Source organism: Neoarius graeffei, chromosome 14 (genome assembly GCF_027579695.1).
Source record: "Neoarius graeffei isolate fNeoGra1 chromosome 14, fNeoGra1.pri, whole genome shotgun sequence".
NCBI lineage: Eukaryota > Metazoa > Chordata > Actinopteri > Siluriformes > Ariidae > Neoarius > Neoarius graeffei.
In genome coordinates, this window is record NC_083582.1 from 26,092,718 (window position 1) to 26,116,138 (window position 23,421).

General features: G+C 42.5%; 1 protein-coding gene across 3 annotated transcripts in view; it reads left to right on the forward strand.

The window, feature by feature from the left end:
- Nucleotides 1-23,421, forward strand: part of p4ha1a (prolyl 4-hydroxylase, alpha polypeptide I a) — a 111,993-nt gene that overhangs the window by 41,426 nt on the left and 47,146 nt on the right. For 2 of the 3 annotated variants that reach the window (XM_060939480.1, XM_060939479.1), the window contains exons 6-7: nt 7,317-7,568; nt 11,350-11,546. In XM_060939480.1, coding sequence (XP_060795463.1) covers nt 7,317-7,568; nt 11,350-11,546 — 449 coding nt within the window. The remainder of the gene's footprint in view (nt 1-7,316; nt 7,569-11,349; nt 11,547-23,421) is intronic. The other variant, XM_060939481.1, reaches the window with a different exon arrangement.

Sequence of the window (23,421 nt, forward strand, 5' to 3'; positions counted from 1 at the left end):
AATTCAAATTTCCTTGTTTTTGGTTATAATTAATCGAAGTATGCTTGTGTTCAAGTGTACTGGAAAAGCTCGGCTCAGAGGGGTTCACGTAATGACCACTTGGCTATGGGCGACAAGGGTCAAGGACATCGTGTGCCAGCAATGTGGTTGAAGTGGGCAGGTGTCAAACTTGGAACTTTTATATCATGATTGGAGTTAATAATAAACGATATCACTGAATAATGTTCCTTACCTCTAACCAGTGTATGTATATATTATGATTTTTTTTATTGCTTTTGATCTTTTCATATATTACATAATTATATAATTTTTATTTTCTAAATATTTATCGACATACCACCATTGTGGCACGGGAGCCTGTGATTGGTGGACAGCTGACAAAGGGTGTCTCCTATTGGTTGTAAATCGTGACATAAAAATCGTAAACACATACGGGACCCGCTGATTGTTCACACACTGAAGCCAAGCGGAGATGTCCGGCATCTGTTGCTTTTGTCTGAAGGTAACTACAGCTAAAAAAAAAAAAAAGCTCCACTACTGAATTGCGTGGACAATCTTAGTCAGAAAGAAGTGAAGGATAGATATACACAGAAATTTGAGTTTATTAGCAGTTCTGATCCATACAAAACTCCTCAAAATAACTGGAGTGATGGTGCAGATTTGTGGCCTAGCATTAGCTACCGGTACATGTCAGAATATACCTTCTTTTTCCCCGAAGAGTCCTGACACGGAAGAACAGTTTAAAAAAAAAAATACAAAAGCAAGAAAACCTTCTTTGTGTAAAGACTTTTTCCCCCAACATCAGCTTTTGGGAACGGAATGTTGCAAAAGCCAAAGCATTTACTCTCAAAGGGCTCTGACCTGAACTGTGGGCTAGATGATATTACTGCCCCTCCATGTCTCAACAACCCCAAGGACATCTAGTTACAGAGCTATTTGCACTCTATCATTTATACAGTGAGGCTTATTATTGTTAAAATAATATCTGAAGTGTTATTTGTAAAATAACAATATCTTGCTCTAGACTTTCAAACAATATTTTAAGATTTTATTTTAATTTTATCTAATAGTGGATGGTACAATAATTACAAACGCAAACAGAATCAGCACATTCCAGTTGTGGCTGTAGTCATACACTAACTATAATCACCCTTGTAAGAATAATTTCAATAAATGGTTAATGTTCAGTTCCCTCTTCATTTATTCTCTATTCAAAAGGCACAACTGAGTCACACAGGTTGATCAGTGTGTAACGGACAATAACAATTTTATCCAAAATAGTTTTTCCTGCTGGGGCGGCACGGTGGTGTAGTGGTTAGCGCTGTCGCCTCACAGCAAGAAGGTCTGGGTTTGAGCCCCGTGGCCGGCGAGGGCCTTTCTGTGTGGAGTTTTCATGTTCTCCCCGTGTCTGCGTGGGTTTCCTCTGGGTGCTCCGGTTTCCCCCACAGTCCAAAGACATGCAGGTTAGGTTAACTGGTGACTCTAAGGCTACGTTTACATTACGTCGAATCAGCGGATCATCAGATTAATGTTCTTAAAATGATTCGCGTTTACACTAAAACCGTTAGCCGTGCACACAGCAACACCAATACGCAGATACGCTCGGCTCCGCAGGCATCCTGCGCTCCAAATCACTCCGCCCTGAACAGCGAGTGCCCTCTGGAGGGTGCGCACTCCGGCCCTGCGCAGCTCACACAGCGCTCAAGTGAAGTGCAGAAGCCACGATTCGGGACTGAGCCGCTGTGTGTGTGATCCCAGCGCATATCACTTACTACTTGCAAGTGGAAGGATGGCAAGCCTAAAGACAATCATAACTACACAATGGGCAGTATTTGCATCAGTATTTGCAGTATTTTCATACTTTTATACTCTTTAATGAAAGGTGATACAAGGCGGAAGTCCGCACCGGTTTTCAGCAGTCGCGTCACATGACCAACGCCAGCGACTCAGGAAGGTGGATGTCACAGTGACGTTGTCCAATGAGACGCCAGCTAGAGCTCAGCACAGCGTATTCGCGTATTCTGAATGTTTACACAGCACTGGACCAGATACGATCTAGATTGAATACGTGGACGCTGGCGGATTCCCGTTTCCTGGCTTTTCCAGGGGGTTTAATGTAAACGGACAGTGCCTCCGCGAAGAAAATGAGATAGATACGGTCTAATGTAAACGTAGCCTAAATTGACCGTAGGTGTGAATGTGAGTGTGAATGGTTGTCTGTGTCTATGTGTCAGCCCTGTGATGACCTGGTGACTTGTCCAGGGTGTACCCCGCCTTTCGCCCGTAGTCAGCTGGGATAGGCTCCAGCTTGCCTGCGACCCTGTAGAAGGATAAAGCGGCTAGAGATGAGTTTTTCCTGCTTTAGTTGATTTATTTCCATTTCACATGTGTGCAGCTGTTGTAAAGTTCAGTGTGTTTGTGTAGACCTCTCTGGAACTGTAGGTTCATTTCTACACTCTGGTTCCACAGTGACATTTTGCACAGGACTGTGTTCCTTTGATGATAAACAAAGCTTTGGCATTGTTCTTATACTCATTCAAAACTCTCCACAGCTTAATATACCCTAAATTATTAATTCCTCTGTTACTAGAACTTCTTTCTTTCTGAATGTGTCTGCATATATTGGTGTTATGGTTTTGTGGATTGATCATAATTAGGCTTCTTCACCTACTTAAAAAAAAAAAAGTCAGCTGCATTCTGTCCTCTCCAAAATAAAATAAAGCTCTGGGCAAGTGGAATTGTTTTTTGGGCAAGTAAGACTTAGATTTTTTTTTTTCAAGGACTGCACCCTCTCCTTCAACTACAGCATCGGAATTTTATTCAAAAATAAATAACAGTAATTGCGTACTCTCACACACACACCTCTACTTAATGTTGGAGCACAAAATAGAAAAGGTCTACATGGTCCTAATTGGTATTGTTAGAACCAGAAAAGGTTGTAGTTTTATGAGCAGCTTAGTATTGGTGGTGAACCAAAACCCAGGCCAGCCGAGAGATGTAATCTCTCCAGTGTGTCCTGGGTCTGCCCCGGGGTCTCCTCCCGGTGGGGCATGCCCAGAAAACCTCCCTTGGGAGGCATCCAGGGGGCATCCTAACAAGGTGCCCGAACTACCTCAACTGACTCCTTTCGATGTTGCGCGAGGGGTTCCCAGGCCAGCCGAGAGATGTAATCTCTCCAGTGTGTCCTGGGTCTGCCCCGGGGTCTCCTCCCGGTGGGGCATGCCCAGAAAACCTCCCTTGGGAGGCGTCCAGGGGGCATCCTAACAAGGTGCCCGAACCACCTCAACTGACTCCTTTCGATGTTGCGCGATTGCTGAGCACAATGCGTATGGCACAACACGCCACCCGCTTCTGCCGGCTCTAAAAGTGAAAGTGCCTAATTACTGCCATTATTTAGCCTTACACTTGAACAGCCTTGAAGGACACACCTCTCAGGAGATGTGCTTTGGTTTTAGTTTTGTTCCATCCATCTTCTACCACTTATCTGGATCCGGGTCATGGAGGTAGCAGCCTAAGCAGAGCAGCCCAGACTTCCCTTTCCCCAGCCACCTCCAACAGCTCTTCCAGGGGAAAACCGAGGGGTTCCCAGGCCAGCTGAGAGGTGTAATCTCTCCAGTGTGTCCTGGGTCTGCCCCGGGGTCTCCTCCCGGTGGGGCATGCCCAGAAAACCTCCCTTGGGAGGCGTCCGGGGGCATCCTAACAAGGTGCCCGAACCACCTCAACTGACTCCTTTCAATGTAGAGGAGCAGCGGTTCTACGCCGAGCCTCTCCCGAATGACCAAGCTTCTCACCCTGTCTCTAAGGGAGAGCCCAGCCACCCTGCGGAGAAAACTCATTTCTATCGCTTATATCCGTGATCTCATTCTTTCAGTCACTACCCATAGCTCTTCACCATAGGTGAGAGTGGGAATGTAGATGGATCAGTAAATTGAGAGCTTTGCCTTTTGGCTCAGCTCCCTCTTTACCACAACAGACTGGTTTAGCATCCGCATCACTGCTGATGCTGCCCCGATCCTTCTGTCCAACTCCCACTCCCCCTTACCCTCACTCGTGAACAAAACCCCGAGATACTTAAACTCCTCCGCTTTAGGTAGCAACTCCCCCTTGATCTGGAGTAGGCACTCCACCTGTTTCCGGCTGAGCGCCATGGCCATGGATTTGGAGGTGCTGATCCTTATCCCAGCTGCTTCGCACTCAGCTGCAAACCATCCCAGTGCATGCTGTAAGTCACAGGTTGATGAAGCCAACAGGACCACATCATCCGCAAAAAGCAGAGACGTGATCCTGATGCCACCAAACCAGACACCCTCTGCCCCTTGGCTGCGCCTAGAAATTCTGTCCATAAAAGTTATGAACAGAACCGGTGACCAAGGACAGCCCTGACGGAGTCCAACATGCACCGAGAACGAGTCCGACTTACTGTCGGCAATGCGAACCAAACTCCTGCTCCAGTCATACAGGGACTGAATGGCCTGCAGTAGTGGGTCCTGAACCCCATACTCCCGAAGCACCCCCCACAGGGCACCATGAGGAACATGGTCATAAGCCTTCTCCAGGTCCACAAAACACATGTAGACAGATTGGGCAAACTCCCTTGCAAGGGTAAAGAGCTGGTCCAGTGTTCCATGACCAGGACAAAAACCGCATAGTTCCTTCTGAATTCGAGGTTCGACTATCGACCAGACTCTCCTCTCCAGCACCCCAGCATAGGCTTTCCCAGGGAGGCTGAGAAGTGTGATCCCCCTATAGTTGGAACACACTCTTCTGTCCCCCTTTTTAAAAAGGGGGATCACCACCCCAGTCTGCCAATCCAGAGGCACTGTCCCCGACCTCCACGCAGTGTTGAAGAGGCATGTTAGTCTAGACAGCCCAACAACACCCAGTGCCTTCAGGAACTCGGGACGAATCTTATCCACCCCCAGAGCCTGGCCACCGAGGAGCTTTTTAACCATCTCAGCAACCTCAGCCCCTGTGATGGGAGAGTCCTCCCAAGCACCCTCAGACTCTGCATCCTCCTCGGACAACATGAAGGTGGCAATCCCACCTCTTTGAGGAGATCCTCAAAGTATTCCTTCCGCCGTTGGATGATGTCCCCAGTTGAGGTCAACAGCACTCCATCCTTGCTGTAAACAGTAGGGACCAAGCACTGTTTTCCTTTCCTGAGTTGCCAGACGGTTTGCCAGAATCTCTTCGAGGCCCACTGAAGGTCACTTTCCATGGCCTCTCCGAACTCTTCCCACACCTGAGTTTTTGCTTCAGTGAGTGCCAAAGCCGCATTCCGCTTGGCCCGTTGGTATCTGTCAGCTGCCTCTGGAGACCCACAGGCTAACCAAGTCCAGTAGGACTCCTCCTTCAGCTTGACGGCTCCCCTCACCACAGGTGTCCACCAGCGGGTTCAGGGATTACCGCCATGACAGGCACCAACAACCTTGCAGCCACAGCTCTGCACAGCCGCCTCAGCAATGGAGGTGCGGAACATGGTCCGCTCGGACATATGCAGTTGAAGCTCTGCCGGATGTGACAGTTGAAGATCTGACGGACGGGAGCTTCCGCCAGACATTCCCAGCATACCATCACTACTCGTTTGGGCCTGCCCGGTCTATCTGGCCTCCTCTCCCACCATCTGATCCAGCTCGCCACCAGGTAGTGATCAGTTGACAGCTCTGCTCCTCTCTTCACTCGAGTGTCCAAGACATATGGTCATAGATCAGATGAAACAACTACAAAGTCAATCATCGATCTGTGGCCTAGGGTGTCCTCGTGCCATGTGCACTTATGGACACCCTTATGCTTGAACATGGTGTTCATTATGGCCAAACCGTGCATGGCACAAAAGTCCAACAACTGAACATCACTCGGGTTCAGATCAGGCAGGCTGTTCCTCCCAATCACACCCCTCCAGGTCTCTGTCATTGCCCACGTGAGCACTGAAGTCCCCCAGTAAAACAATGGAGTCCCCTCGTGGTGCACTGTCTAGTACCCCACTCAAGGACTTCAAGAAGGCCGGATACTCTGAACTACCATTTGGCGCATAAGCGCAAATGATAGTTAGAGACCATTCCCCGACCCGAAGGTGCAGTGAAATGACCCCATCATTCACTGGGGAGAACTCTGATGTTAGCGCACCAAACTGGGGGGCTACCAATAGCCCCACCCCTGCCCGGCACCACTCACCCTTGGCAACTCCAGCATAGAAGAGAGTCCAACCCCTCTCCAGGAAATCGGTTCCAGAGCCCAAGCTATGCGTTGAGGTGAGCCCAACTATATCTAGTCGGTACCGCTCAACCTCACGCACAAGCTCAGGCTCCTTTCCCACCAGAGAGGTGACATTCCATGTCCCAAAAGCCAGTTTTGTCAGCTGGGGATCAGTACACCAGGGCCTCCGCCTTTGGCTGCCCAAAGTGCATCCACAGTGCATCGAATGAAGCCAACAGGATAGGTGGTGGGTCCACAGGAGAGTGGTTCCATGTTGCTCATTCGAGCTGGGCCTGGCCGGGCCCCACGGATATAGGCCCGACCACCAGGCATTCACCAAAGACCCCCTCCCCCAGGCCTGGCTCCAGGTTGGGGCCCCGGTATCCCTGGTCTGGGCAAGGGTATTCAGATACCTGTTTTTTCTTTCATAAGGGTCCTTTTTGAACTGCTCTTCACCTGACCTCTCATCAAGGATCTGTTTGCCTTGGGAGACCCTACCAGGGGCAATTGCCCTGACAACATAGCTCCTAGAATCCCTGAGGCACTCAAACCCCTCCACCACCTTAAGGTGGTGATTCAAGGAGGGGTATTTGTTGTGGAATGAAAAAAATAAATAAATAAAAGTTAAAAATGTGCTACACTTTGCAAAGCAGACGAAGCCAGAAACGCCGCAAACTGTCAAGTGTTGCGCATATGACGTCACTTCCTTTGAATTAACGGTAACTTAACAGGAACACATTCATGTAATGGCGGACACAAAGAGCCAAACTTTAACAACTAGATAGAACAGAACATGTTCCCAGTCTCGTATTAAAATACAATTTAGACAGTAAACTATTTAACATGTCTAGTTTTATAAGGTATAATTTCCAGGGGTGATGTCATTTTCATAAGACGAGCACGTTAAGGATAAAGTTGTGGGAAAGAGCAGTAATGGGCTGCTGACTAGGGCTGCATTGCTTAATAATAACAGAACCTCTCCATAATCCTGTGATTATTAATATATTTTGATGGACTTTTTGTTGTAATATAGCTATATTTTGTGAGGGTCATGTAGGCCTAGCTATGAATTTACAGGGTTTAACTTGGAATGCAACAAATGATTATATGTGCTGTCATAGGTTTGTCTGCAGATTTGCCATATAAGAGCACTCTGACAGTGGAGGACTGTTTTGAATTGGGGAAGATTGCATACTCAGAAGCAGATTACTATCACACAGAGTTGTGGATGACGCAGGCTCTGAGACAGTTGGATGAGGGTGAGGAGTCAAACATTGATGCTGTGACTGTCCTGGACTACCTAAGTTACTCTGTATACCAGCAGGGGGAGCTAGAGAGAGCCCTGGAGCATACCAAAAGACTGTTGACGCTAGGTAAGGCCTGCTACAAGATTATTGAAATCCTTCCAATGTTGCAGAGTTTTGTTGCTGATTCTCCATCATTTCATAACACAGACTTCTGGTTTTAAATAAAATACACAGTGTTGTTCATAACCAGATAGTGTTATACTTGTCAGAACCTGGATTATTCTCTGGACCATATACAGTATGGTGCTGACCAATGAGTCAATATTGAACCCTGCCTGCACTACAATATATACAGACCTCACTGAGCCCAACTTACCACCATGGTGTTAATGTTTTCACACAAACTATACCAACCAGTAGAATAGTTGGTATAGTTTGACATAGTTGCCCATGGCTGTTAAACTGAAAAAAAATTCCTGTCCAAAATATTTTTCAACCAGCCAATCAACTTGTGTTGTAGGCCTTTATATGCAACCCACCACTGGCGACTGACCTCATTTATTTTATTCACCAACATGGGTTTTTATCCCCTACTGGCCGAAAGGCCCGAAGGGGGATTGTCGTGGTGATGTATGTCCGTCCGTCCCGGGAAGGGTGCTCACATTCTGAAATCAACTCCTCTCACGATTTTTGAAGGAATTTCACGAAACTTGGCAGGATTCTTTGTCAGTAATACACATGTATTGTAATTTCATTAAATTGGGTCACATTTTACCAGAGTTACAGCCCGTGATTAACAAAATTATAATTTGATAGTTTCATAAGTGTGTGTGTGTGTGTGTGTGTGTGTGTGTGTGTGTGTGTGTGTGTGTGTGTTCCTTCTGAAATCAACTCCTCTTGCAATTTTTGGAGGAATTTCACCAAACTTGGCAAAAAGCCTTGTTATATGTCGGTAGTAGGCATATTGCTATTTTGTTCAATTCAGTCGCATTTTACCAAAGTTGTGGCCCTTGATTAACAACCTTGTACTTTCACAATTTCATGAAGGTGTGCTTGCCTTCTGACATCAACTCCTCTCACAATTTTTGGACAAATTTCTCGAAGCTTGGCACAAGGCCTTGTTATATGATGGTAATACACATATTGTAATTTAAATTCATTTGTGAAAATTTTTACCAGAGTTTTGACCCTTGATTGAATAACTTTTGACAATTTTATGAGGGTGTACGTTCTTCTGAAATCAACTCCTCTCACAGTTTGTGGAGGAATGTCATCAAACTTGGCAAAAGGCTTTGCTATATAACAGTTATACACATATTGACATTTCTTTTAATTTGGGCAAATTTTACCAGAGTTATACCCTTGATTATTAACAAACTTGTACTTTGGCAATTTCATCAAGGTGTGCTCGCTTTCTGAAATCACCTTCCCTCATAATTTTTATTAACCCCTACTGGCCGAAAGGCCCAAAGGGGGGATTATGTTGTGGCGATGTTCGTCCGTCCGTCCTGGGAAGGGTACTCACCTTCTGAAATCAACTCCTCTCACAATTTTTGGAGGAATTTCACAAAACTTGGCAGGATTCTTTGATATACGTCGGTAATACGCATATTGCAATTTCGTTCAATTCAGCTGCATTTTACCAGAGTTATGGCATAGTTGCCAGTGGGGGATATTGTACTCTCGGAGCACTCTTGCTACTCACAGATAGATAGATACTTTATTAATCCCAGAGGGAAATTCAAGGTATCCAGTGACATTTCCGCATTGCACAAGATCAATACAAAGACTAAATAGCATTATACGTATAAAAAAAACTAAAATACAAAAAACAAAATACTAAAAGAAATAAAACATTACCAATAAGAGCAAGTAATAAAATATAAAGCTCTCAATGTGGGAGGTAGTGAGGTAGTGCAGTTGGCAGTAACCAGTCACAGTGCAAATAAGCGTGTAATGAGCAGTGCAAATACTTTGTGGACAGTTACATGTGCAGTGTGTTGAGTGGTATATGGTAGATAAAAAGCATAGTATATTACATGATAGGCATAGTTAAAGTATATATCAGTACATATAGTATATGTAATAGTGTGATAGTATTTGGTATATAATAAGTTAATATATACAACCCCAATTCCAAAAAAGTTGGGACAAAGTACAAATTGTAAATAAAAACGGAATGCAATAATTTACAAATCTCAAAAACTGATATTGTATTCACAATAGAACATAGACAACATATCAAATGTCGAAAGTGAGACATTTTGAAATTTCATGCCAAATATTGGCTCATTTGAAATTTCATGACAGCAGCACATCTCAAAAAAGTTGGGATGGGGCAATAAGAGGCTGGAAAAGTTAAAGGTACAAAAAAGGAACAGCTGGAGGACCAAATTGCAACTCATTAGGTCAATTGGCAATAGGTCATTAACATGACTGGGTATAAAAAGAGCATCTTAGAGTGGCAGTGGCTCTCAGAAGTAAAGATGGGAAGAGGATCACCAATCCCCCTAATTCTGCGCTGACAAATAGTGGAGCAATATCAGAAAGGAGTTCGACAGTGTAAAATTGCAAAGAGTTTGAACATATCATCATCTACAGTGCATAATATCATCAAAAGATTCAGAGAATCTGGAAGAATCTGTGCATAAGGGTCAAGGCCGGAAAACCATACTGGGTGCCCGTGATCTTCGGGCCCTTAGACGGCACTGCATCACATACAGGCATGCTTCTGTATTGGAAATCACAAAATGGGCTCAGGAGTATTTCCAGAGAACATTATCTGTGAACACAACTCACCGTGCTATCCGCCGTTGCCAGCTAAAACTCTATAGTTCAAAGAAGAAGCCGTATCTAAACATGATCCAGAAGCGCAGACGTCTTCTCTGGGCCAAGGCTCATTTAAAATGGACTGTGGCAAAGTGGAAAACTGTTCTGTGGTCAGACGAATCAAAATTTGAAGTTCTTTATGGAAATCAGGGACGCCATGTCATTCGGACTAAAAAGGAGAAGGACGACCAAGTTGTTATCAGCGCTCAGTTCAGAAGCCTGCATCTCTGATGGTATGGGGTTGCATTAGTGCGTGTGGCATGGGCAGCTTACACATCTGGAAAGACACCATCAATGCTGAAAGGTATATCCAGGTTCTAGAGCAACATACTGTATGCTCCCATCCAGATGACGTCTCTTTCAGGGAAGACCTTGCATTTTCCAACATGACAATGCCAAACCACATACTGCATCAATTACAGCATCATGGTACTGAACTGGCCAGCCTGCAGTCCAGATCTTTCACCCATAGAAAACATTTGTCGCATCATAAAACGGAAGATACGACAAAAAAGACCTAAGATAGTTGAGCAACTAGAATCCTACATTAGACAAGAATGGGTTAACATTCCTATCCCTAAACTTGAGCAACTTGTCTCCTCAGTCCCCAGACGTTTACAGACTGTTGTAAAGGGAAAAGGGGATGTCTCACAGTGGTAAATATGGCCTTGTCCCAACTTTTTTGGAATCGGGGTTGTAAATATATATATATAGTGCGTGTGTGTGTGTATAATATATAAGTAGTTGTGTATAATATATAAGTAGGTACATTATAAGAGTATATAATAAAGTATATAATAAGGTAAAGTGCAACATACCAGCTTATCTACAAATATCTGTATATACCCATCTATGGCATATAATGTACATCTATGTAAGCAGCAGAGAAGTGCAATGGACATGGACACTCATTTGGTGAGTAGCGGGTGCTAATTTTAGACCCTGAGTGTATGGTATGATTGAGAGGATACTTATATAAACATTGTTTTCGGAAATAAATTTGCATGATGCTTTGTTAAAAAGGGCTGCATTTTGCTGATGATTTCTAACTGCTAATATAATAATTCCTGCTGTACAGATCCTGCTCATCAGAGAGCCAATGGCAACCTAAAATACTTTGAATACCAGCTGGCCAAGCAGAGAAAAGCAGAGAGGGAGCAGAAAGGAACAGAGGAGGAGAAAAAGGAGCGAGAGAACAGAGAGGTGGACAGGAAGGATTTCCTTACAGAAAAGAAGAAATATGAGCAGCTTTGCAGAGGTGAAGGAATCAGGCTGGTAAGAATCTCACATCATTGTGCTTCCTTTAGTTCAGAAAGTCCAACCCCGATTCCAAAAAAGTTGGGAAAAAGTACAAATTGTAAATAAAAACGGAATGCAATGATGTGGAAGTTTCAAAATTCCATATTTTATTCAGAATAGAGCATAGATGACATATCAAATGTTTAAACTGAGAAAATGTATAATTTAAAGAGAAAAATTAGGTGATTTTAAATTTCATGACAACAACATATCTCAAAAAAGTTGGGACAAGGCCATGGTTACCACTGTGAGACATCCCCTTTTCTCTTTACAACAGTCTGTAAATGTCTGGGGACTGAGGAGACAAGTTGCTCAAGTTTAAGGATAGGAATGTTAACCCATTCTTGTCTAATATAGGATTCTAGTTGCTCAACTGTCTTAGCTCTTTTTTGTCGTATCTTCCGTTTTATGATGCGCCAAATGTTTTCTGTGGGTGAAAGATCTGGACAGCAGGCTGGCCAGTTCAGTACCCGGACCCTTCTTCTACGCAGCCATGATGCTGTCATTGATGCAGTATGTGGTTTGGCATTGTCATGTTGGAAAATGCAAGGTCTTCCCTGAAAGAGACGTTGTCTGGATGGGAGCATATGTTGCTCTAGAACCTGGATATACCTTTCAGCATTGATGGTGTCTTTCCAGACGTGTAAGCTGTCCATGCCACACGCACTAATGCAACCCCATACCATCAGAGATGCAGGCTTCTGAACTGAGCGCTGATAACAACTCGGGTCGTCCTTCTCCTCTTTAGTCCGAATGACACGGCGTCCCTGATTTCCATAAAGAACTTCAAATTTTGATTCGTCTGACCACAGAACAGTTTTCCACTTTGCCACAGTCCATTTTAAATGAGACTTGGCCCAGAGAAGACGTCTGCGCTTCTGGATCATGTTTAGATACGGCTTCTTCTTTGAATTATAGAGTTTTAGCTGGCAACGGCGGATGGCACGGTGAATTGTGTTCACAGATAATGTTCTCTGGAAATATTCCTGAGCCCATTTTGTGATTTCCAATACAGAAGCATGCCTGTATGTGATGCAGTGCCGTCTAAGGGCCCGAAGATCACGGGCACCCAGTATGGTTTTCCAGCCTTGACCCTTACGCACAGAGATTCTTTCAGATTCTCTGAATCTTTTGATGATATTATGCACTGTAGATGATGATATGTTCAAACTCTTTGAAATTTCACACTGTCAAACTCCTTTCTGATATTGCTCCACTATTTGTCGGCGCAGAATTAGGGGGATTGGTGATCCTCTTCCCATCTTTACTTCTGAGAGCTGCTGCCACTCCAAGATGCTCTTTTTATACCCAGTCATGTTAACGACCTATTGCCAATTGACCTAATGAGTTGCAATTTGGTCCTCCAGCTGTTCCTTTTTTGTACCTTTAACTTTTCCAGCCTCTTATGGCCCTTTTCCACTACCCTTTTTCAGCTCACTTCAGCCCGACACGGCTCGCATTTCGACTACCTTAGAGCAGCATGACTCAGCTCGCTTCAGCCCTGCTTAGCACCCAAAACTCGCACTGTTTTGGAGTAGGGCTGAAGCGAGCCAAACCGAGCCGAGTGGGGCTAGGGGCGTGAGCAGACACTCCCCTGTGCACTGATTGGTGAGGAGGAGTGTCCTCACATGCCCACACACGCCCCACGAGCACGCTGGGATCTGTAAACACCGTAAACCCGGAAGAAGAAGAATTACGAATTACGAGAATTTCTGAAGCCTCATGCGCCTCGCCTCATCTATACGCTCTTGCCAGTATCTGTTGGCGTTGTCAGTGACAAGAAGCCACAGCACCAAGACCGGCAACACTAACGACTCCATGTTTATTGTTTACTATCCGGGTCATTAGACTGTCGCTTAAAAGATCACTGATGTCACTGTTTGTGCCGCCTAACGCCATCACGTGACATCCACCCACTTTCGCTAACTCCACCCAATGTGTCCACCCACTTCCAGCCAGCACGGTTCAGCGCGGTTGTAGTCGAAATGCAACTCCAACAGCCCCGCTCAGCTTGACTCAGCCCAACTCAGCACGGCACGGCTCAGCCCAACTCAGCCGCGTTGGTAGTGGAAAAGCGGCATTATTGCCCCAGTCCCAACTTTTTTGAGATGTGTTGCTGTCATGAAATTTCAAATTTGGCATGAAATTTCAAAATGTCTCACTTTTGACATTTGATATGTTGTCTATGTTCTATTGTGAATACAATATCAGTTTTTGAGATTTGTAAATTATTGCATTCCATTTTTATTTACAATTTGTACTTTGTCCCAACTTTTTTGGAATTGGGGTTGTACATAGGAAGAGTACTCAGAGTGGGGTTGCAGTAATAACCACAGTAAATACAGTGTCTTGCAAAAGTATTCATCCCCCTAGAGTTTGTCCTGTTTGTCACATTACAAGCTGGAATTAAAATGGATTTTTTTTGGGGGGGGTGGGTTAGTACCATTTGATTTTACACAACATGCCTACCACCTTAAACATGCAATTTTTTTTTTTTTAATTGAGATACAAACAATAAGATAAAAAAACAGAGGTGTGCATAGGCATTCATCCCCTTTCGTATGAAACCCCTAAATAAGAGCTGGTCCAACCAATTCACTTCATAAGTCACATAATTAGTTGATTTAAGATCCACCTGTGTGCAAAGTGTCGCATGATCTGTCACATGATGTCTGTATAAATCAACCTGTTGTGGAAGAACCCTGACTCTGCTACACTACTAAGCACGCAACATGGAAAAACCAAGGAGCACTCCAAACAGGTCAGAGACAAAGTTATTGAGAAGTATAGATCAGGGTTGGGTTAAAAAAAAATTAATTAATTAAATATTCCAGACTTTGAATATCCCATGGAGCACCATTAAATCCATTATAGCAAAATGGAAAGAATATGGCACCACTGCAAACCTGACGAGAGAAGGCCGCCCACCAAAACTCTCAGACCAGGCAAGGAAGGCATTAATCAGAGATGCAATAAAGACACCAAACTGATAGCACTGAAGGAGCTGCAAAGATCCACAGCGGAGATGGGAGTATCTGTCCATAGGACCACTTTAAGCTGTACACTCCACAGAGTGGGGCTTTATGGAAGAGTGGCCAGAAAAAAGCCATTGCTTAAAGAGAAAAAAAATAAGAAAACATGTTTGGAGTTTGCTTAACAGCATGTGGCAGACTCCCCAAACACATGGAAGAAGATTCTCTGGTCAGAGGAGACTAAAATCGATTTTTTTTTGGCCATCATGGGAAATGCCATGTGTGACCCAAACCCAATACCCTGAGAACACCATTCCTACAGTGAAGCATGGTGGTGGCAGCATCATGCTGTGGGGATGTTTTTCATCTGCAGGAATAGGAAAGCTGGTCAGGATTGAAGGAAAGATGGATGGCACTAAATACAGGACAATTCTGGAGGAATACCTGTTTGAGTTGGGCAGAGGTTTGAGACTGGGATGAGGGTTCATGTTCCAGCAGGACAATCACCCTAAACATACTGCTAAAGAGTGATTTCAAGGGAAACATTTAAATGTCTTGGAATGGCCTAATCCAGGGCTTTTCAAAGTGTGGGGCGTGCCTCCCCTAGGGGGTGCCAGACTTCTTCAGGGGGGGCGCAACGTGAGGAAAAATAAACCAGAATAAGTTACTATTGCGGACATTTTAGCGAACTTCAGCTAGCCTTTACCAGAGATAAAATGGATCGATTTTTAGTACCTAAAGCTACAGTGAGTGAGGAGACAGAGTCTGGGCCAAGTGAAAAAACAGAGCCTCCAGGATGTTGCGATTTGCAACTTCAACGCAAATTCAACCAATCCCTGCGAATTCAGGGCGGTGTTGCAATTATATCCAATCACCTCAACTTTCCCGCAAATTTGACCAATCGTTGGCGTCGTCTTGAGGTGACGTCGACAAACTACCTTCCGCCTTACTTCCGTGTATACGTTCAAGAGAAGCAGCATGCGTGCAGTGTTGCCAGATTGGGCAGTTTCAAGTGCATTTTGGCGGGTTTTGAACATATTTTGGACTGGAAAACGTCAGCAGTATCTGGCAACACTGCATGTGCGAGTCAGTGTTTATATAGGCTTAAATTCTGTTACTGAAAGTGTGTTATGTTTACAGTGAAGGACTGTGTGCACTTTACATTATTTTTTTACTTAATACAAGAAATTAATGGATGCCAACATTTTTGCCAAAATGGTATTTTATTTTCCATTGTTTAGGCAGCTTCAGCATCATACTGTGAGATTCTGTTCAAATTGTTTTTTTTTCTTCTATGAAGCCTGAGCCATTTATTTTATTAGTTTATAATTATTGTTTAATTTAGTCTTCAGGAGAGACTGCCTGCACACAGTCCTAGTATTAATAGTTTTTTTTTCTTACATGAAAGCTGAGGCATTTATATTATATTTTAAGGTAACTTCATGTTGTGCTGTGAGGTTCTATGCACTTTAACTTTTGAACCAACAGGTGCATTTGGATAAGTAAAGCCTATTTTTCTGCATTTTTGTAGTCCTGGTAATCTTTTATATTGGTAAAGATGTTTATAGGACCATTTCTCAGTGTCTGGTTTTTTTAATCAATAGTTTTTCAGTAATAACTTAATATTTAACATATCACTCAATTTTAATCACAAAAAGAGAAAATCGCAACAATTTATTGCAACTTTCACTTCCTCCCGCAATGTAATCGCAACAAAAACCTAAAAAACACCGCAACTTTCATCGCAATTTTTTGGAAAACCCCCGCAACATCAGACATTTTAGCCGCAACAATCACAAAAAAGGCCCGCGGAATCCTGGGGGGACTGAAAAAAGAAGGAAGTATGACCACGATTATTTAAAGTTTGGATTTTCATGGACTGGATCTGAAGATGTTCCACTGCCACAGTGTGTTGTCTGCCAAGAGGTGCTAGCTAACGATGCTATGAGATGTTTAAAATGTGTAAAACAAAATGTTTTAAAAAGCACAGATGTTTAAAATGTGAAAAAGAAAAAAAAATGTGTACCACAACCATTTTTTAAAAATACGAATGGAACATTAAGTATGGCAACAACAAAAATTGTAAGGGGGGGGCGCTGTTGTTTATTTGCTCTCCGAGGGGGGCTGACTCTCCCACACTTTGAAAACCCCTGGCCTAATCAAAGCCCATACCTCAGTCCAACTGAGAATCTGTGGCATAACTTGAAGATTGCATTGGTGTACAGCTGTCCATCTAACTTGAAGGAGTTGGAGCAGTTTTGCCTTGAGGAATGGGCAAAAATCCCAGTGACTAGATGTGCTAAGCTACTAGAGACATACCCCAAGAGACTTGCAGCTATAATTGCACCAAAAGGTGGTTCTACAAAGTATTGACTTTGGGGGATGAATACCAATGCACACTCCAGATTTCTGTGTTTTTTTTTTTTAAATCGTCATAATTATTGTTTGTGTCATCATTAAAAAAAAAAAAAAAAACAATTTGAACCTTGAAATGTGGTAGGCATGTTGTGCAAGTCAAATGATGCAAACCACCCCAAAATAAATAAAAATCCATTTTAATTCCAGCTTGTAATGCGACAAAACAGGACAAACACGAAGGGGGATGAATACTTTTGCAAGACGCTGTATAATTAAAAACCTGAGTCTTTGCATGGTGATTGGTATAACTGATTCACTTTATTTCACATTTGCACTTTATTCAATTAGCACTTGGATCTACCATCACAAGCCTCCAGGATAGCTTTATTAATACACCTCAGCATAGGTTCAAGTATTTAGAACTGTATTGGAGGAATAAACAGCATTCTTTCAGTTAGTACTTGGTTGGTGGTAGAGAGCGATACCTAACGCATCGCTGCAAAATCTCCCATAGGTGTTTAGTTTGGATGGAATCTGCTGTCTGTGAAGGCCAGTGACATGATTAACATCATTTTCATCCTTCACAAACCATTCAGTGGTTTGCAGCAGTTGGTTGGTTTTACATGTCTATAAACCTTCACCCTCCCCAGTTCATTGCTGTGGTATGATAGAGGACCGTTGGCTGGTGGTTGTGTATTTGCAGATGACCAAATTAGGGAGAAAATGGAGGTACTCTTCAATGTACTCTTTCTACCACAATGTATTGATGTGTTCCTCACAGATCTATAGTACCAAGCAAAAGGTTGGACACCTTCTAATTCAATGTTTTTTCTTTATTTTTATTAAGACACTTCATGTCTTTTTAAGTAATGATGGACTGTTGTTTCTCTTTACTTAACTGAGTGGTTGACATAATATGGATTACTACAGTCATTCAATAGAACTATTTACTGTGGTTTTATTATTTACTGCTTACAGTTTGTCTCCAGTGCATTAAATTCCCCTAATTAACTTTTGACAAGGCACACCTGCTAATTGAAAAGCATTCCAGGTGACTACCTCATGAAGCTGGTTAAGATAATGCCAGTAGTGTGCAAAGCGTAAACGGTATGCTACAACCCCAATTCCAAAAAAGTTGGGACGCTGTGTAAACTGTAAATAAAGACAGAATGCGGTAATTTACAAATCATGGAAATGCTATATTTAATTAAAAATAGTACAAAGACAACATATGTATTGAAACTGAGAAATTTTATTGTTTTTTGAGAAATATATGCTCATTTTGAATTTGATGTCAGCAATGTCTTTCAGAAAAGTTGGGACAGGGGCGTGTTTACCGCTGTGTTGCATCATCTCTACTGTTAACGACACTCTGTAAACGTTTGGGAACTGAGGAAACCAGCTGCTGTAATTTTGAAAGAGAAATGTTGTCCCATTCTTGCCTGAGATACAATTTCAGATGCTCAACAGTTCGGGGTCTCCTTTGTCGTATTTTGCGCTTCAGAATGCACCAAATGTTTTAAAAGGGAGACAGGTCTGGACTGCAGCAGGCCAGTTTAGCACCCGGACACTCTTACTATGGAGCCATGTAGTTTTAATATGCACAGAAAGCAGTTTGACATCGTCTTGCTGAAAGAAGGAAGGCCTTCCCTGAAAAAGATTTAGTCTGGATGGCAGCATATTGCTCTGAAATGTGTTTATATCATTCAGCATTAATGATGCCTTCCCAGATGTACAAGCTCTCCATGTCATGTGCACTAATGCCCCCTCATACCATCACAGATGCTGCTTTTGAGCTGTGCACTGATAACAAGCCGGATGGTCCCTCTCCTCTTTAGCCTGGAGGACGTGGGGTCCATGATTTCTAAAAAGAATTTCTACTTTTGATTCATTAGACAGTTTTCCACTTCACCTCAGTCCATCGTAAAAGAGCTTGGGCCCAGAGAAGGGGGCAGGGTTTCTGGATATTGTTTATATCTGGTTTTAACTTGCATTTGTGGATGCAGTAATTAGTCATGAAAGTGTTCCGGATTTTCCCGGAATTCAGGATTTTTAGATTTTCCTCCAGATTTTTTCCGCTAATGACCCGGAAATCCGGATATTTGACAAAACTCTTAAATCTCCGGTTTTCTGAATGGAGAAATTTATTTTCCGGATTTTTCGCGTTCCTAGACGCGGCATAATACTTTGCATTGTCCTTGCATGGGCGTAGTCCTTAAATAGCCCAAACATGGTTCATTGATTAAAGACAGGTGTTCTTTGTTAATGGCGTGCGTGCTAAGGTGCGCAGGACTGACATCATTCTGCGCAAGCGCAACACAATCACACTATAAAGTATGTTCAAGCTGCCAGTGTAGCTGCAGTCTTTTTAGTTGCCAATTACGAGTATTTTCTCGTGTTAATAATTCGCCATGTCAAAACAAGCAAAACTTTCCCCCTTCTTTCGACGTGAAGAGAGGTAAGCAATATATATATATATATATATATATATATATATATATATATATATATATATATATATAATTTTTTTTTCCATCAAAGTTGCATTTTGTGGTTTCGAAGCTAAGTTTTAGTGCCGTTTCTAGAACACAACATCAAGAAAACGTGGAAGAAACAGCAATAATGGAAGAGCCGGTTTCTAAGCTGCCTAAAACTAGCAATGGTAATTATTTTTTGTTACATAATGTACTCAGGCTGCCAGTCAGTGTGTGACACACACACACACACACACACACACACCCTACGCCCCTGATTTATATGAGAAATTTGGTATTCATTGGTGTGTTTAAATTTACAGACAATACGAACTAATGTAAACAATTGGCTTCAACTCGCATAAATACGAGTTGGAAATTTTTAGTTCACTTTAGCTTATGCAAACACACAACTCTACTAAAAGATTGATAAACGAGGCTCAATGTCCCCAACATTGAAACCTGAAAGCTTTAGAAACTCTAACAGACCTTTACTTTTTAACAGTACTGTTTTGGGATTTTGCTGAGTTTACCTTCAACTGTCTGATTTTTTTTTCCAAAGTAATGAACTGTGTAGCCAGGAAAATCACCGTGTTTTCTAAATGCACTCCTGAAAATTACTCATTAACTAGGGGAATTAAATTTGATATTTTTGACATGTTAATCATTAATGTACATGAAAGAAAAAGGCTTAAAAGTTATAACTTGTTTTAGTGAAAATAAGTACTAAAATGCACTAGAATGCAGGGTTTTGCGTGTTATTAAAATATTTTTTGGGGACGTTGCCCCCCCCCCAGTTTGACTTTCAGGTTTTTTTTTTCTTTGCTCCACTTTCATCTCTAAGTAATGAAGTGTTTTCACAGATGATGGTTTTCTGAAGTGTTTCTGAGCCCATACACTGATTTCCACTACAGACACGTGTCTGCTTTTAATGCAGTGTCTCCTGAGGGCCTGAAGATCACAGGCATCCAATGTCAGTTTTCAGCCTTGTCTTTTGCATACAGAGATTTCTCTAGATTCTCTGAATCTTTTAATGATATTATGGACCATTGATGATGTGATCCCCAAATTCTTTGCAATTTTACATTGAGGAACGTTATTCTTAAATTGTTGCACTGTTTGCCCACGCAGTCTTTTACAGAGCAGTGAACCCCGCCCCATCTTTACTTCTGAGAGACTCCGCCTCTCTGGGATGCTCTTTTTATACACAGTCATGTTACTGACCTGTTGACAATTAACCAAATTAGTTTTTTAGCATTACACAACTTTTACAGTCTTTTGTTGCCCCTGTCCCAACTTTTCTGAAACATGTTACTGACATCAAATTCAAAATGAGCAGAAATTTTTCGAAAAACAATTAAATTTCTCAGTTCCAACATGTGATATGTTGTCTTTGTACTATTTTCAGTGAAATGTAGGGTTTTCATGATTTGCAAATCTTCTCATTCTGTTTTTATTTAGATTTTACAACGTGTCCCAACTTTTTTGGAACTGGGGTTGTACTTTCATCAAGGTAAATGGTGACTATTTTGAAGAATCTAAAATAAGAAACATTTTTAACACTTTTTGTTAACCACATAATTCCATACATGTTCCATGTGAAATAAGCATCAGAGATCCTTTGTTACAAGCAGAAACTGCAGGAGCTGCTTAAGACATGATGTTGCTGGTTCCTTCTCATGACAGTAATACATGTGACAAGGTGGAAGGAACATTTGCAGTGTTGGAAACCTTTCTGCCTCATCAGCAGGTATCTCCGAGTTGCCAGCGTTTCACCCCTTAGTCTGTACCCCTTGCCTGAGCAGGGCAGCAAAGACTGCATGCCATGGCCTAAAGGTTAGAGAAGCATCTTTGGGACCAAAAAGTTGCCGGTTCGATTCCCTGGACCAGCAGGAATGGCTAAAGTCCCCTTGATCAAGGCACCTTACCTCCAACTGCTCCCTGGGCTGCCCACTGCTGTGGGTATGTCATGGTTTTGTTGTACGATGCTCTGGAGTGTCTGCTCAATGCCTGTAATATAATGAATTAGCCTTCACCTGCTGAAGGGTTCCAATTGTGGGCTCTTGTCAATCACAGCTATTTTGATCTGGTCTCAGCTGCTGTGGCTATCTCCCCCTATGGCTTTCTTCAACTGTTTGGGCTCCAACCTCAACTTCTGAAAGAAATAGTGAACTGATTTTGTTGGGAAACTGTGGTAGCCAACTTCAGTGGGGAAATAAAGTTGCATGCCATCCTTTGACAAGAACCTCTTCAATCAAGTCTTGGTATTTGGCTCTCTTCAGTTCATGTTAGTCTGTCCATTTGACGCTTTCTGTAAGGACCTTGTTGTGCTTCCACCTGTATCAGCGTTCTCCCAGTACTTTGGGCCATCCTGTCAAAATGTGATTCAGGGTGCAAACAGCTGCCCCACAGTGCTTGAACGATTGAGTTTCTTCTCTGCCCCAAATCTTAAAGCAGATACGCAGAACCTTTATTTTTAAATACATTTCTGAGTGGATAGTATCTCCATCCTTGACTCTTGTATGCTGCATAAATGGGAATAAAAAAAGATTTTTGAGTTAAAATCGACTGCAAAGTTGACATTCGAGCTGCCCCGCTGAGCTAGCCATGCCTGAGTGCGTGTCGCCACTGTGGTAACCGATTTTAAGGCCGAGGCCTTTTACAGCTATAGACCAAAGTCATGTAAATAAAAATTTATGGTGAAAGTAAGAAATACCGTTATCGACTTGCTCAACTAAGACTGATTTGACTTCAGTGACTGTGGGTTGACTCTCATTAAAACAGGATAGGTGTTATAACTTATGCAACATGCATTTTCACTGGTAAAACATAAAAGGCTAATTAAATAATCAGATGAACTGAGACAATCACATTCTGAAGCAAATTAAATAATCTTATACCAGTAACTTAAACACACAATGCAAGTGACATGTATTAATCTAAATGCAGGTAAACAACGTTTTTTTGTTTTTGTTTTGTTTTTTAATCCAATTGAGAGTTGGAGCTTACCCATCTGTGTTATCGCTTCTTGAAGGCCGATCTTGTGGCCGATTGTTTTGAAACAATCTGATTTTCAGTTGTTCGTTCAGTTCTCCATCCATTCACTTCTTCCACGTAAGGGTGAGATGGCAGCAATATCCAGTTTAGAAATAAGACGGCTACTTCACTCATTCTCTCCATACTGTGTATTCCACCATTACTGTTAGGCTCAGGCAATTACTAAAACCTGGGACGGAACGGGATGTCACCGGTTTTAGCAACAACCGCGGGGAGGTCACTGCCCGAGCGATATGTCCCGTCCCAGTTCATCCCGGGTTTTAGCAACAACCCTCGGCTCATGCTCCAGGAGGACTGGTGCAACTGAACTCACATTAAAAAAAATAAATACTTTCCTTTTCTTGTTTTATTTTTCTTTAATTGTTGGGACTGTACCCTCTTTCAATACGGGCTTATAGCTAATACTCCTCAACAGATCAGAGGTTTTGTACGAGTCTTCAGTAAAATGTGCAGAGGAAAGACCACTTCATAGCTGCCCAATGTGTCTGTGAACTTCTCACAAAACACATCCAGATCTTTGCAGTTTGAATATTCTTGGGCCATGAATGCAACATAAATCCACCTTCTGTCGTGTTGTTGCACCGGCCAAAAACACATCTACGTGGCATGGCGATAAATTGGCTCAAAATGGAGGATTGGAGTTGCAGTCAGCTCTGTGTATAGTGAAAATGGCGAGGAGACCAATAGACTTCCTGCTGTGACGTTACGGACGTCAAGGTCATTCACTCGGACCACTACCTATATAAATCACTTTAATCATAAAAATTACTATATTAGATTTATCGTTAGCACTTCATGATTAGTAGTACTTTTTAGTAGTACTTTGTCACCATACAAGTACAGTGAGATGTCGTTTAGAAACAGCCCACAGATGCCCATAAAAGTAATAAGTAGTTAAGCAATATAGGTACTGTACATCAATATTTAAAATATATATATATAGAAAATATAAAAATCCACAATAAATATATACAATCAAATGTGCTGGTA